The sequence below is a fragment of the Nothobranchius furzeri genome, chromosome 15 (assembly GCF_043380555.1).
Source record: "Nothobranchius furzeri strain GRZ-AD chromosome 15, NfurGRZ-RIMD1, whole genome shotgun sequence".
In the NCBI taxonomy this organism is placed as follows: domain Eukaryota; kingdom Metazoa; phylum Chordata; class Actinopteri; order Cyprinodontiformes; family Nothobranchiidae; genus Nothobranchius; species Nothobranchius furzeri.
In genome coordinates, this window is record NC_091755.1 from 50,656,896 (window position 1) to 50,669,984 (window position 13,089).

The following is a 13,089-nucleotide window of genomic DNA, read 5'->3' on the forward strand; positions in this document are numbered from 1 at the left end:
CGATCTAAAACATGCAGCAAATGTGCTGGAGGCAGACTGCAGAGCCAGCTACGTAAGCTCAGCTTTCTAGTGTAACAGGTGAAGTTGCAAGTGTAACATTCTGGCCACAAAGGGGGTTTGGGGTCTGAGTGGCATTTCGATAACCTTGTAAAGGGTCATTTTAGCACATTGTGGCTTAAGGAAATCATTTAAAAACATGAAAAAAGTATTTGGTGCCACATTTTTAAAAAGGAAATGCAGCAAACTATTAAAAACAAGCATAATTGTCAAACATATTCACATTTTTATTAGATGTAATAATTAAAAATTGAAAAAAGGCCTCCAAGTAAGTTTTTATTTATTTACAAATAAGATGTGTAGGATAGAAATGCCTTTAAATAAGGGGGCGGCTTGTAAATGACACGTGTAAAAGCTAACAGGTCTATGTTATGTGGCTATAATGGACTTAAATGGGACAAATAAAATTCTGCTGCACTCAAAACAGCCACTAAAAATGACTGACTGCACACATTGCAATGACTAATAAAATCACTTACACATTATGCAGTACACACCAGCCACAGTGAGGGTCTCCTGATCCCAGACAATCTCCACAGGAAGTGTACTGCTCACAACTCTCCACTGGAACACGTGTGACCTAAAAGAAAAAAGAAAAACAGATAAGTCTGATTAACGCTGGAGAGAGAGAACGATTCCATTACTGTAAACAAATGACAGGCCTTTAAAAAGTACTGCAAACCACATCTACTAGAGGTGTCCTACTTCTGGAGCATCAGATAAAAATAAGCAAGTTCAGTGTGACTCACATCACAGAGAAATCCCTCTAAAGAAGCTGCTTCCAACTCTGGAAAGTTTATACTGTGTGTAGGGTGAACCAACGTTTTGTGTTGTAAAATGAAACCAAAAACACCAAAGAACAATCATGTTTTGAATATCATCAAAAACAGCCATTTTTTGTTTCTACTTCCAAAGATTTGAGAGTTGGACTACTTAAAATAATCACTTGAAATGGACATTTGAAGCAATCTAAACAAATCCCATCATCCAGATCTTTTTCTAAAAGGGGGTACTAACAAATCCTTCACATCCATCAAGCTCCAGGCAATCAGCTGTTCATTACAACTCATCTAATAAAAAAACTAATCAAATATCAATAAACACTTTTTATTTGAAAAAAAAAATACTGATTTTATTATTAATAAAAATGGCAATTTCCACTCACACTCCTTGCAGTTATATGATTTGATTAAATTACAAAAGAGAAAATGAGCGAGAGATAGGGTGAGGGTATATTATTTTTATTTTCATCTGCAAATCAATCCTTCAAAGCACAGTCTTTACTCAACCTTCAGTGTTAACAGTCCCTAAAAAGTTGTTATGGGATAAATTATGAAAAGTTAAATAGGATACATTTGTTACAATCATTTTGACATTTAGATATTCAAATTTCCTTCAATCGCAACATTGGCAGTAGATCGGACTAGCATAAGCAGTAGCTTAGGCTATTATTAGCAATAGATCAGAATAGTGTTATCAGTAGGACCAACATTGAGCTAGTGTTAGCAGTAGCTTGGGCTAGCATTAGTAGACTGGACTAACGTTATCAGTAGTTTGGGTTACCGTTAGCAGTAGATCAGACTAGCATAAGCAGTAACTTAGGCTATTATTAGCAATAGATCAGAATAGTGTTATGATCAACATTGAACTAGTGTTAGCAGTAGCTTGGGTTAGTGTTAGTAGATTGGACTAACAGTAGTAGTTTGGGCTACCATTAGCAGTAGATCGGACTAGCATAAGCAGTAGCTTGGGCTATTATTAGCAATAGATCAGAATAGTGTTATCAGTAGGACCAACATTGAGTTAGTGTTAGCAGTAGCTTGGGCTAGCATTAGTAGATTGAACTAATGTTATCAATAGTTTGGGCTACCATTAGCAACAGATCGGACTAATATTTGCAGTAGCTTAGGCTAGCATTAGCTGTAGCTCAGGCTAGCAATTATAATAGCTTAGGCTAGCATTAGCTGTAGCTCAGGCTAGTATTAGCAGTAGATTGGACTAGTGTTAGCAGTAGCTTGGGCTAGCATCAGCAGTAACTTGGGGTAGCATTATCCTGCAGTTAGCATTACCATGACCAACGTTTATGTATTACCAATGCTGGGAATGGTTGGAACATTATGTAAAGTGATGTGTCTAAGCTTATGATGTGTAGCTTTTCCTCGGCCACGACAACATTACTAAGTCAAGGAAAGCAGGTCAGAAATGACAGACTTTTAGGAATGCTACATTACACATCATGTCTGTATTCATCTACAGCAACATAAATTATAGGTGGACCTAAAACACATTTAAAGAAATGATTAGCAACACTCCGATCAGTCATTTAGTTTCTGTGATGTAAGAAACGGAACAACTTTGGAAGAAGTTAGCAACCAAGTATGAAAAAAATAAATAAAAAAGACTGATTTGGACTAAATTGTGTCAGGATTTATGATGGATGCAACTCGAATATATTTCTCAAACTTCTCACTTCATACTCAGGTTGAAAGAAATAGAAGAGTACTACACCTTCTGTTGACGTGGAAAGTAAAACAAAATTGGACATGAATGACGCTAAACCAACACACCAACAACTATTTGGCCAAAAGTTGTCCCATACCATATATTATATTTAAAAGTTTCTACCTAGAAGAGGTGTGACACAAAGTAAATCATCCACCTACTTGCCATTAATCCCTGTATTTTATTGTCAGTGTCTACATCCTCGGGTTCTCAGGGTTGCTCTAATGTACATTTGGACACAGGCTTATAGCAGATTTATAGCATGATAATAGTAACCCGCGTCTTAAAACCATAATAATGCAGCCATCAGTAGGCACAGGCCTCTTATAGGACACCAAATGGCAGCAAATTGCTGTCATTACTTGTGGCTGGACAAATACAGTGTGTCTGCTGAGGGAGGGAGGGGTGGAAGGAGGGGTAGAGGTGAGAAGAAAAAAACGAGATGCATGCTCAAACACAAAAGCCAGAGAGAGAAGTTTATTCAGTGGTGCTTTCATGGGGCCAGATGATGTATTCCAATGGAAAAGTTCAATTATTGAGTTTTAGAAAACAGATAATGGGAAGGGAAATGGGGAAGGCTCAGCCAGAACTCTTTGTCTCACTCAGGTGGCAAGGTAGTGTCTGTGTTTGTGAGAGAACTGTAAGTACGTGAGAAGCACCCATTTAAATATGGCTTCTTCATCCCTGGCTTATTTGCTGCTGCAGGGGGAAACGCATCCATCTGCAGACAGTGGAGGGAGGTGGTTGAGTAAAAAAAAAAAAATAAATCAACAGGATTTAGGATGGGAGGTGGAAAAAGGCAAAAAACTAAGATCACATAGGAGAAAATGTCCCTTTAAACATTCATTTTGGTTTCAGCTGATAATGGACAATGTCCGTGGATTAAAAACAACCATCCAATGAGTCAGACGACCCCCCCCCCCCCCCCCCCCCCCAACCCCTCACTTCTGCAGTAAAGAAAAGAGAGGGAGGAGATGATGAGGACAGTTTATTACAAATAAATAGAGCTACAAATGAGCCTCTCTCATTTGGGTCATGATAGAGAGGCTCTTACTTTGCCGGGTGGTGGATGAGATCAAGGAGGGGGGAGTGGGATGGAAGGATGGGGGTGGGCACGAGGGGTACAAAGAAGGATAAATGAGAATGACACAAAGACGTAATTGCGACTGATGTTTCATTCTGCACATGGGGCCCTTTTGGTCTGAGCTAGCTGCAGTTTATGTGTTGCTGTATCTGTTCCATCTGTATAATATGGTGGAGAGTATAAGATTCTATCACAGCACAAAAGGCTGATGGATGGCGAGCAGAGTTGGGTTCTGCTTTATATGCAACGTTGAACTATTTAACCATCAGGTGATGAAATTAGTATGAAAGTGGAACAAAAGCTGCTCAGGATAAAACTGACTATATAAAAATAATCAACTCAAGTGTGATAATTTTAAAGGAGCAATATGCAAGAATTATGCAGTGAAATAATCACAAAACAGCCTGCTGGGGGCGTCGTCAGTTGTTCCCTTTTCAAAAAGGCAGAAGAGGAACATAGTTACATTTTACACTTGGTGAGTTAGTGAGGTTGCTGTGTCTGCACAGAGCTAACAGCACCAGCGTTTGTATTTCAACACAGGCAGGCAAACAGCTCCAGAGTTGTTTAAAGAACAAAAGCCAGAAAACAGGAGCGACTCAGAAGTTATTACTTGTACCCCTAAGAAGCCACGGCATCTTTATGTTTTACTCTAATATCGAGTGAAGCAGGATAATGTTGAGCGAACAATGCTAATGATGAACTAAGCTACTCAAGCTACTTTTTCCATTACCAACAACGCGATATTACAAACACATAGGCAGGCCCATATTCATAGCATAATGTTTTTAGCAATAGCAAATTTGCAGCATTTGTCCCTAGATGTGTCTGCTCTGTTTTCTCCGTCCCCAGTGAGTCGTGGTGGATGGCTGCTTATACTGAGCCAGAATCCTCTGGAGGTTTCTTCCTGTTAAAAGGGAGTTTTCCTCTCCACTGTGGCTAAATGCTTGCTTGGTATGAGGATTGCTGTGAAATCACTGACACTAGTCAGTGACTTGATGCAATTTGCTGGGTTCCTTATATAGGAAACTTTTTCTCTGATTGGCTTAATGAACTGACCTGTTTTGGAATGTTTACTATGTGACGTGCCTTGAGACGACTCTTGTCGTGATTTGGCGCTTTATAAATAAACTTGAATTGAATTGAATGTGTTTTTAGAGAAATAGAAGAAAAAAATGTAGTTCTGGTCCTTATAAACATTTCTCTGCCTTTCCTTTCTTCTTAAAATACCATCAGGAGCCTTATAAAAAGGTACGGGCATGTTTATTAGGTTGGTTATTTAGCTTAGCGTTTTTATTTATTTATTTATTAAACCATAAGCTGTCATAGTTTTAGCTAGCATTTACTAAGTCTCCACCCAGCCAGCGATTTATTTCCATTTATTCATGTTTGGGTCACAAAGGTCTTCCTAGGGGTCTCCCCCAGTGGGACGTGGAGTCTTACTCCATCCACACTTCCTGTTTGAAAAATTCGTCAAAAGCAGGGATCACCTGGCTAACTGAGAGGATGGCGAAGTAGAAACAGCATCTCGGCTAGTTTAAGCTAACCATTAGCATTAGCTACTCCACCACACGGCAGAAGCTCCTCCAGCGTTGTGCTATTTGTGGAAATAAAACATCCATGTTGCACGTCACTGGTAGAGTCGTGTAGCTGTTATCCAAAGCGAGAGGCCCAAATATCAGGGAATAAGATTCTAAAACAACGCCTTCTGAAGCTCAGCTGCTTTTAGGTCTGAGAAATGGTGCACTGGTATATCCCCAAGTAAACCACTCCTTTAAACTTTAGCGAGAACAAGAGTTAGTTCTCCCTCCTGAGAGTTTTTACAGATGTTTGATCACATTCCTGAAAGTTTGGATCGCTGTGTCTAAAAAAATCTCCCATGACGCCTATAAAGCTTTGTCCTCTACATCTTTCTGCAGTGAGGAAGCTCCTCTGATAACAAAAAACTAAAGAAAATAAAACAGCTAAGTGTCTTGAAGAAAAGTTCACTTGCCATTTTTTCACGTGTCTACTAGGATTAAAATAAGCCAGTAAAAGTTCAGTGACAAACCCAAGCGCCATGACAGTAATTAACAATAATTAATAACACAAGTTTTACTCTACTTAATGTGTTGTTAGGCGATAAACCTCGGTGAAACTAATTTAAGCTAACCCACAAAACCCTCAGAAATGTAAGTGTGCGCCTTGCTGACAAGGGCACTTAGAGAGTCTGTCCTCTCCTCATTATTCTCCCAGTCACCTCATGTCTTCACCAACATTTTTAGCCTCTTTGAGTTGGACAAACACCAAAGAAAACCGCTTTAAAAGGGCCCACATGGCCGTCTCTTCTCACTGACCTCCAAGCACTGCAAATGCTGACTGAATTTAATACGAACCCTCTCTGATGCGGTGCCAGGGTGTAGGGTTTCTCCACGGCGCAGTACATTTCTGTACAATAGCTAAATCAATACGAGGAGGTACACCATCAGACTATTATGCCAGTTTCTGAGCACCCCCCTCCCCACACAGACGAGGCTGTTGGCAGCCGGTGTGTCACCTTACAAATCCGTTTTACAAGCAGAGACGCTTGACCTTGCCCTTGCCCTTTTGAGTTCAGCCATGCACATCGAGCCACGATACAGGAACGATCACAGACTCAGTAAAGTACACGATTTAAAACAAAATTATCTAAAGCTCTTTAAATCCACTGTAATGTCAAAGTAGAGCTGGTTATCATAAAACAAATAATCTGACCTCAGAGCTGTTCAAAGTAAGACTTATAACATAATAAGTGCATCATTTGGTACAAAGGTAAAGAGGAAATCAATAGATTATGAGATGTAATCCACTTAGTCACTTTAAAGCAATTAGGTGATGTCACCCACGGGGATGTGCAGGATGAAAGAAATATTCGTCTCCCAGCGACGTCAACAACAGAGAGTTGTGACTAGATGACAAATCTCTCCCAACATGTGTTTTTCCCCTTTTTATTTTTAGACCAGGGAAGTTTGAACACGGACTAGGAAAGAACAGCGATTATTAAATTGATTTAATGTCACTGTTTGCTTTTATGCACACAGAAATAATGCGGTATCACCGGAGAGACGGAAACGGATCAGAAAACGAAGGCAGCTGAAAAGAAAAACCACCAACAAAGTGTGAGTATGTATAGCAAAGACACAGAGGCATGTATAAATCTATCGAACGCTAATCGAAAACCACGTACTCGCAGTGAATCAGTTTTATGTTTTCTCACTTGGCGCAAGCAAGCTCATACGTAGGTCCGTACAGCCGTGCTGATCTGTGGTCTCTATACGCCGCTGCTCAATCCACCACTTTAATTACGTGCAAGTGAATATGGGAAAAGGTAAATTGCTCTGTCAGGCTGGGAAATTGGCTTTTTGATGTCTGAACTCTCATCACTTGGCATTTCTGTTATTCAACGACAAGAAGGGAATGGAGGGCATGAAGATGACGGTAGGAGGGGATGACAAACAAAACACAAAAGGCAGACTTCACTTCTGAAAGTGATGATCATCAACAATGTGTGAGGAGCTTAGTGAGGCGAGATGCTCCAACTAGCTTCTAATATTGAATTATTTCAGCATTTTTTTAATGTTTACCGTTAATAACAAATAGGCTTAAGATGTATGCAACATGATCTTTGTTGGTAAATGGAAAAGTGCTACGATTTGCTTTTGGAATAATACAAAGTCAGATCTAGAAATCTTAATCTGGTCAATGGAACCATTAGCTGGGTATGGAAACCAAACAGAACAATAATGTTAATTCTTTGGATGAAAAGATAGATTATTTACAGCAAATTCTGTATTAAAGGGGACATATTATTACTTTTTTTTAAAGGGACTTTACGGAGTTTTGAATTTTTATGCTTGTGATTGCCCCCTCAGGCCAAAAGCGTAACGGCAGCTTCAATAGTAGGCTCGTGCACGAGGCGCGCATGCTGTACGTGCACGCTCCTTAACGAAAATAACAGCTGAGACAGTCCTGTGTGTGTGTGTGTGTGTGTGTGTGTGGGGGGGGGGGGGGGGGGGGGGACAGAGGACAGGAGAATGCGCAGCTAATTAATTAAATAATTTGGTTCTGTACTTTTCTCTTCAGCACAGCCGACAAAGGTTTATGATGGGTCAGTCCTCCTGCATGCTCAGATCATTCCCTTCCCTTGCTTGAAAAATTGTTCCAAAATAAAAGTTGAACCCACATCTTTTTTATCTGTGAATTCAATGCAGTTCGGTGAGTCTCAAATAAAAATTTGGGCATCTAACTGTAAAAAAAATATACCATTAATGTAAAAAAGAAACTCTAAATAAACTATGTTCACATCCAGAATCGAACTCAGGTCTTCCGCACGAGTGTCTGACGTCTTACTAGGTGAGCTGAAGTGCCAGTGATGTCCTTTGTATCTGTAACATTTATATCCTTGATGACAGCTGAAACAACGTTCAAAGAACGGTTCAGAGTGAAAATGGCTATTTTGTTGCTAATTTGCAGGAAATATCTAGAAGAAAGTTCTACAGAAAGTAGCTCAGGGTCCTCAGAAATGTAGCTAGCTTTGTCACTAGGCATTAGGAACAGCGACAAAGTGGCACTGCCTCTCTCTCTGCTGCTAAAGCTACGGATAGCAAATGCTACGGGCGATGCCTGAGCGTGAACGCGCATGAAGCAGCCTGCTCGACCCGAGCATCTCTCTTTTTCTGTGATTTTACAGAAAAACAGGCAATCACAGTAAAAATGCCAGGGCTCATTCTACAGGACCAGGGCATTGCAGGAGAATGTATGAAGAAGACATTTATTTTTTCTATACATGTTTTTGGCTGTAAAACTTCCAAAATGTCCGTTTAAGTCAGTGGTTCCTAACCTTTGGGTCCCGACCCCCACAAGGGGGTGCCAAAGCCTCTCAGTGGGTTGCCAGGACCTCTCCACATTAACCCTTTGATGCATGAATTATGAAATCTTCAACCATGATTTTTTAAACAATTTTTTTCATTCATCTTTAGGTGTGAATGAAACAAATTTCAACAAATATTTTTGTAACATTTTGTTAATTTACAAATAATTTATTACATGTCCATCTCAGTGGACAGCGTGCATTCTTAACATGAAATATGTTGGCTTGACTTGCTGAAGCTCAAATGGAGGGGCTCACATGCAATAAAGTCTTTAACAGCTGTGCTTAATAGCAAAAATAAATAAATAACAATTTTGAGTACCTGTCCACTGTAGTGACCATTATGCATCAAAGGGTTAAGGGGTTAAAACTTCATTTATTACTTGTTTATAGCCTACATTTTGCTCACATTTTTTTTTCATGAGTGAAAAGTTTACTGATATTAAGACAGGAAATTATTAGTACAGAAAAAGTAACACACTTTTAAGAACATTTTGCTCAGCTCACTGTTTTATTTTCAAGTGTCAAAAGTTCATTAAAGATAGGACTGGTTGTTTAATCACAGCGTTTACAGTAAATAATCTAGTATAAACAGTAATATACACATTTAAGTACTTTTTGCTCAGTGTATGTTTTATGTGTCGAACGTTTATTGAAAAGAATGATTGATTTATCAGTGTTTACAAGAAACAATGTGTTCAGAAAAGTAATACAAACTGTCAAGCACATTTTGCTCTGTTTGGTTTTGTTAATGACTTTGTTCTGTACTGGAGAATACTATTACTGTTATCTATTGAATCAAAGCATATTAAAATGTGCTTGAATAATTTTATCATGTCTTAATACTGTTTGTACTGGAAGAGAGAATGGGAGGGGGTTGTCAAAAATTTTACTGGTAAAAAAGGGCTTCCTTGTGAAAAAGGTTGGGAACCACTGGTTTAAGTTATAATAGTTCCATGGTCTATGACAAGCATGTTGATGAAGTTATATGCTCTAAATCCTTATCCTCCCAAAGTGATTTCAGCAGCTGTATTCTTGACATTTTCAGTACCTTCCAGAATGAGTCGCTTCAAGGCTCTGTCACTTTAAGAAAAAAAGCTGGAGCTGGCCACGCCCACCCACCCCCTGCTCAAGCTGCTATAAGCTGAGAAGCTCTGATACCTGCAAGGGTCTCAGATTAAAGCCATTGCTCCGTCAACAGCAGCAGCTCTCCTTCAGTGCTCTCCTTCCGTTTGTGATGTCACAAAGGGATACTTTCTGAAATGGCTTGTCTTGGAAACATAATTACTAAAGCTAAACACTGTCAGAAAACTGATGGATTTTTTTTTTTTTATATTTGGAGTGTTTATAGAGGCAGAGGAGATGCACGTGGCAGCAAAGGTAGGTTTTGCATAGTTTTTCCCATTTATGTCAAAGACTTTTTGGATTATACTTCATAGCAGCATCTCTGGCTCAGAGGTCCAGAGGGACTGGAGGAAAGAGGCACACATCTGCAGCAAAGCCCAACTGTCCCTAATCCCTGTCATCTGATTAAAGGTACAAAATAATGATGAAAGTGGAGAAAAAAGTGGCGGAAGGTAAGCTGTTTTCATTTTCATGCAGCTCATGGGCAGAGCGGTGCATCGGTAGCATGAAGACCATGATGAATGATGATCAAACTAGCATGGTGTCTCGTGGTCTAAGAGGTGCTGCTCCCCTCCCAGGGGAGGGGGTTGTGTTTTACTCACTCAGAAATGTAATTTTGTTTGTAAAAAATTATAAAATTTTGCATTCTATAATATCTTTAACCTGCACTATAGAGCTCCGGGAGTTGACGTCACTTCTCCCGGCATGCAACAGATCAAATCGAAATGCCGCCATATTGGCAGGCAGAAGCCCGCAGCTGGGCTATTTGTTATTGTCAAAAAACTCAAATGGGAAATATGGTAGATTCCTGTTGTGCCCCAGGATGCAGAACAGACGCGGACGACATAAGGAATGAGCCATCTACAGGATTCCCCAAGATCCGGAGTGCCGCAAACATTGGATCATTGTAATAAAACCCGCTAGTGACCGTGCTTAAATGAAACTGTGGGATCCCGAGAGTAAAGGTTTTCACTTATGCAGCGACCACTTCATATCAGGTACTTAAACCAACATTTCCTCAACTGTGTGTGGTGTTTATTTTAAATGCTTTTATTACGATTCTTAGTGGGCTTTCTAAACTTATTTTGGCGTGGCTTTTTCTGTCTTATTACTCATAGCAACAAGTAAACGTCACGTAAAATGTTGCCTCGTGATTTCTGCGTGCTGCCGTTTACGTGTTTTATGATCACAGCAATTAACCGGCTAAGCTGTATTTAATTTTTAAGCAATGGTTGATCAATTGTCAGATCACACATAAAAAGCACTTTGGATTGCTATTATCTGTCTCACCGAGACAGATCTCAGACAGATCCTGAGATGCTCCTGCCGGACATATTTATTTTATTCATGGAAAAAAATCCGACTAGTGATTTCTCTTGGCGTTCAGTTTATACATCCAAACAGCACAGCACTCTATTTAAACTACTTACATGTAAATCTGTTATTTGTCCATCGATCCATTTTCATCCGCTTATCCGGAGTCGGGTTGCGGGGGCAGTAGCCTAAGTCGAGAGGCCCAGACTTCCCTCTCCCCAGCCACTTGGGCCAGCTCCTCTGGGGGAATCCCAAGGCGTTCCCTGGCCAGGTCCGGTAAGAAGTCCGCTCTGACAGCTTCTGGCGTTTTTAAAAGGTATCCCAGGGGCATGGTAAGGGTCAGAGATGTTTAGTCTATTTTATTTCTGAATATATAAAACGATTTATTCGGTTTTAAAGTGTGAAGTAAACTCTGACAAAGTAAAATCCAAGCCGATCCCGTTCATTTTGTTTACCTTAGTTGCCTGCCAACATGGCGTCTACTCTCTGAGAGTCACGTGACGTCCGGAGCTCTACTTTGCTCAAATCATTATCAAACATGGCTGATTTCTTATCCTTTCTGTGTCGTCTCAATAAAAACATTTGAATCTAACTATTGTCCAAAAACAGTTTCCATTTGGAAACTTCTTGTGGCTCATTTAAATGACCAAATCCGTCTTTTTTTCTCCGAATGAATCGTAACGTCCTGGCAGTAAGGGCCGAACATCTTCCTCTATTCTTTACTGAGTGAAGCCACTGTTGTGAGAGCACTTATTCCACAAACTCACTCCATCAGAGACAGCCAGCCTTAGCCAGAGGGGGGTTGCAAATACAAGGGAGGATGAGTTAGAGAAAATAACCGAGCAGATCCTGCAAACCAATTATTTTTTCCCACCTTCTCAGCTCTAACCCATTCTCCATTTCTTCTATTTCGGCTCCAATGTCTTGCGGAACTGTGAATCTGGTCACCACTGAAGATCTGAAAGTGAAAAGCCATTATCTACTCTCCAACGGGATGGTTGTCCCATCTCATCTTGTCTTTTGAATTAGTTTTATTCTGATTGTCACTGAGAAAGCTGCGGAAAGAAGTACGACAAGTACTCCCATCGCAGCAGGGAAAACAGAAGTAGTCCAAAAGTTGAATTATCTAATTTTCAGCCACTCTTTATGGCTAGAAACTTGAAGTAACTCGTATCTCTTACCTCAGCAAAGATTACAGGGTAACAAAAATGAAAACACTAAAGATATGTTTAAAATGATGACACTGTCGGGAGCGCTACAGAGTTTTAGAAGTTTAGCATTTTTGCCTTGTCCTTCGGGACATTCGGGAGGGACTCGGAGTAGAACCGCTGCTCCTCCGGATCGAAAGGAGTTAGTTGAGGTGGTTTGGGCATCTGGTCAGGATGCCTCCTGGACGCCTCCCTGGGGAGGTGTTTCGGGCATGTCCTGCCGGCAGAAGGCCCCCGGGTCGACCCAGGACACGTTGGAGAGGTTACATCTCCAATCTGGTCCGGGAACGCCTTGGGGTTCTGCCGGTGGAGCTGGTGGACGTGGCCGGGGAGAGGACGGTCTGGAGCTCCCTAGTTGGGATGCTGCCCCCGTGACCCGGACATGGATAAGCGGAGGAAGATGACGACAACGTCTTGTCCTTCTTCACCATGTGTGGTTCGATGATGTCATTTGGGTGAGATGAGTAGTTGGGAGTCCACAACACATTTTTACACAAAAGCTGGGTTGGAATGTGACCCTGATCACCTCCTCAAACTGGAGCCATTCCGATGTTAGAAGTGTTGAACACTTGATTAATCAACAGTGGGAATTCATGCCTTGTATGTTGTATATGGGAGGAGACGACGACTTGGGTGCGCCTGAATCAGGAAGTTCAAGTCCGCTGGAGGAGAAAGTAGCTGCAGACGGCAGGATTTCGACTCTTGTTTCATGATGACTGGACATCTTGCCTCGGACTGAACAACAGCAACATGACCCTACCACTGTGTGGTGGAGTGTCTAATGCTAGCGGTTAGCTTCTGCTAGCCGAGACATTCTCTGAGGTTTCCTGGACGCTAAACCAACAACAACCTTCAGAGTCATGAGTCCAGATGGGTGAGTCCATGAATGTTAAGTGACAGTGTGACGTAGATCA

General features: G+C 40.8%; 1 protein-coding gene across 2 annotated transcripts in view; it reads right to left on the reverse strand.

Annotated features, from left to right (window-relative positions):
• The window catches only part of plxna1a (plexin A1a), a 294,975-nt gene that overhangs the window by 167,809 nt on the left and 114,077 nt on the right, over positions 1-13,089 (reverse strand). For both annotated transcript variants that reach the window (XM_070544978.1, XM_070544977.1), the window contains exon 4: positions 537-637. In XM_070544978.1, coding sequence (XP_070401079.1) covers positions 537-637 — 101 coding nt within the window. The remainder of the gene's footprint in view (positions 1-536; positions 638-13,089) is intronic.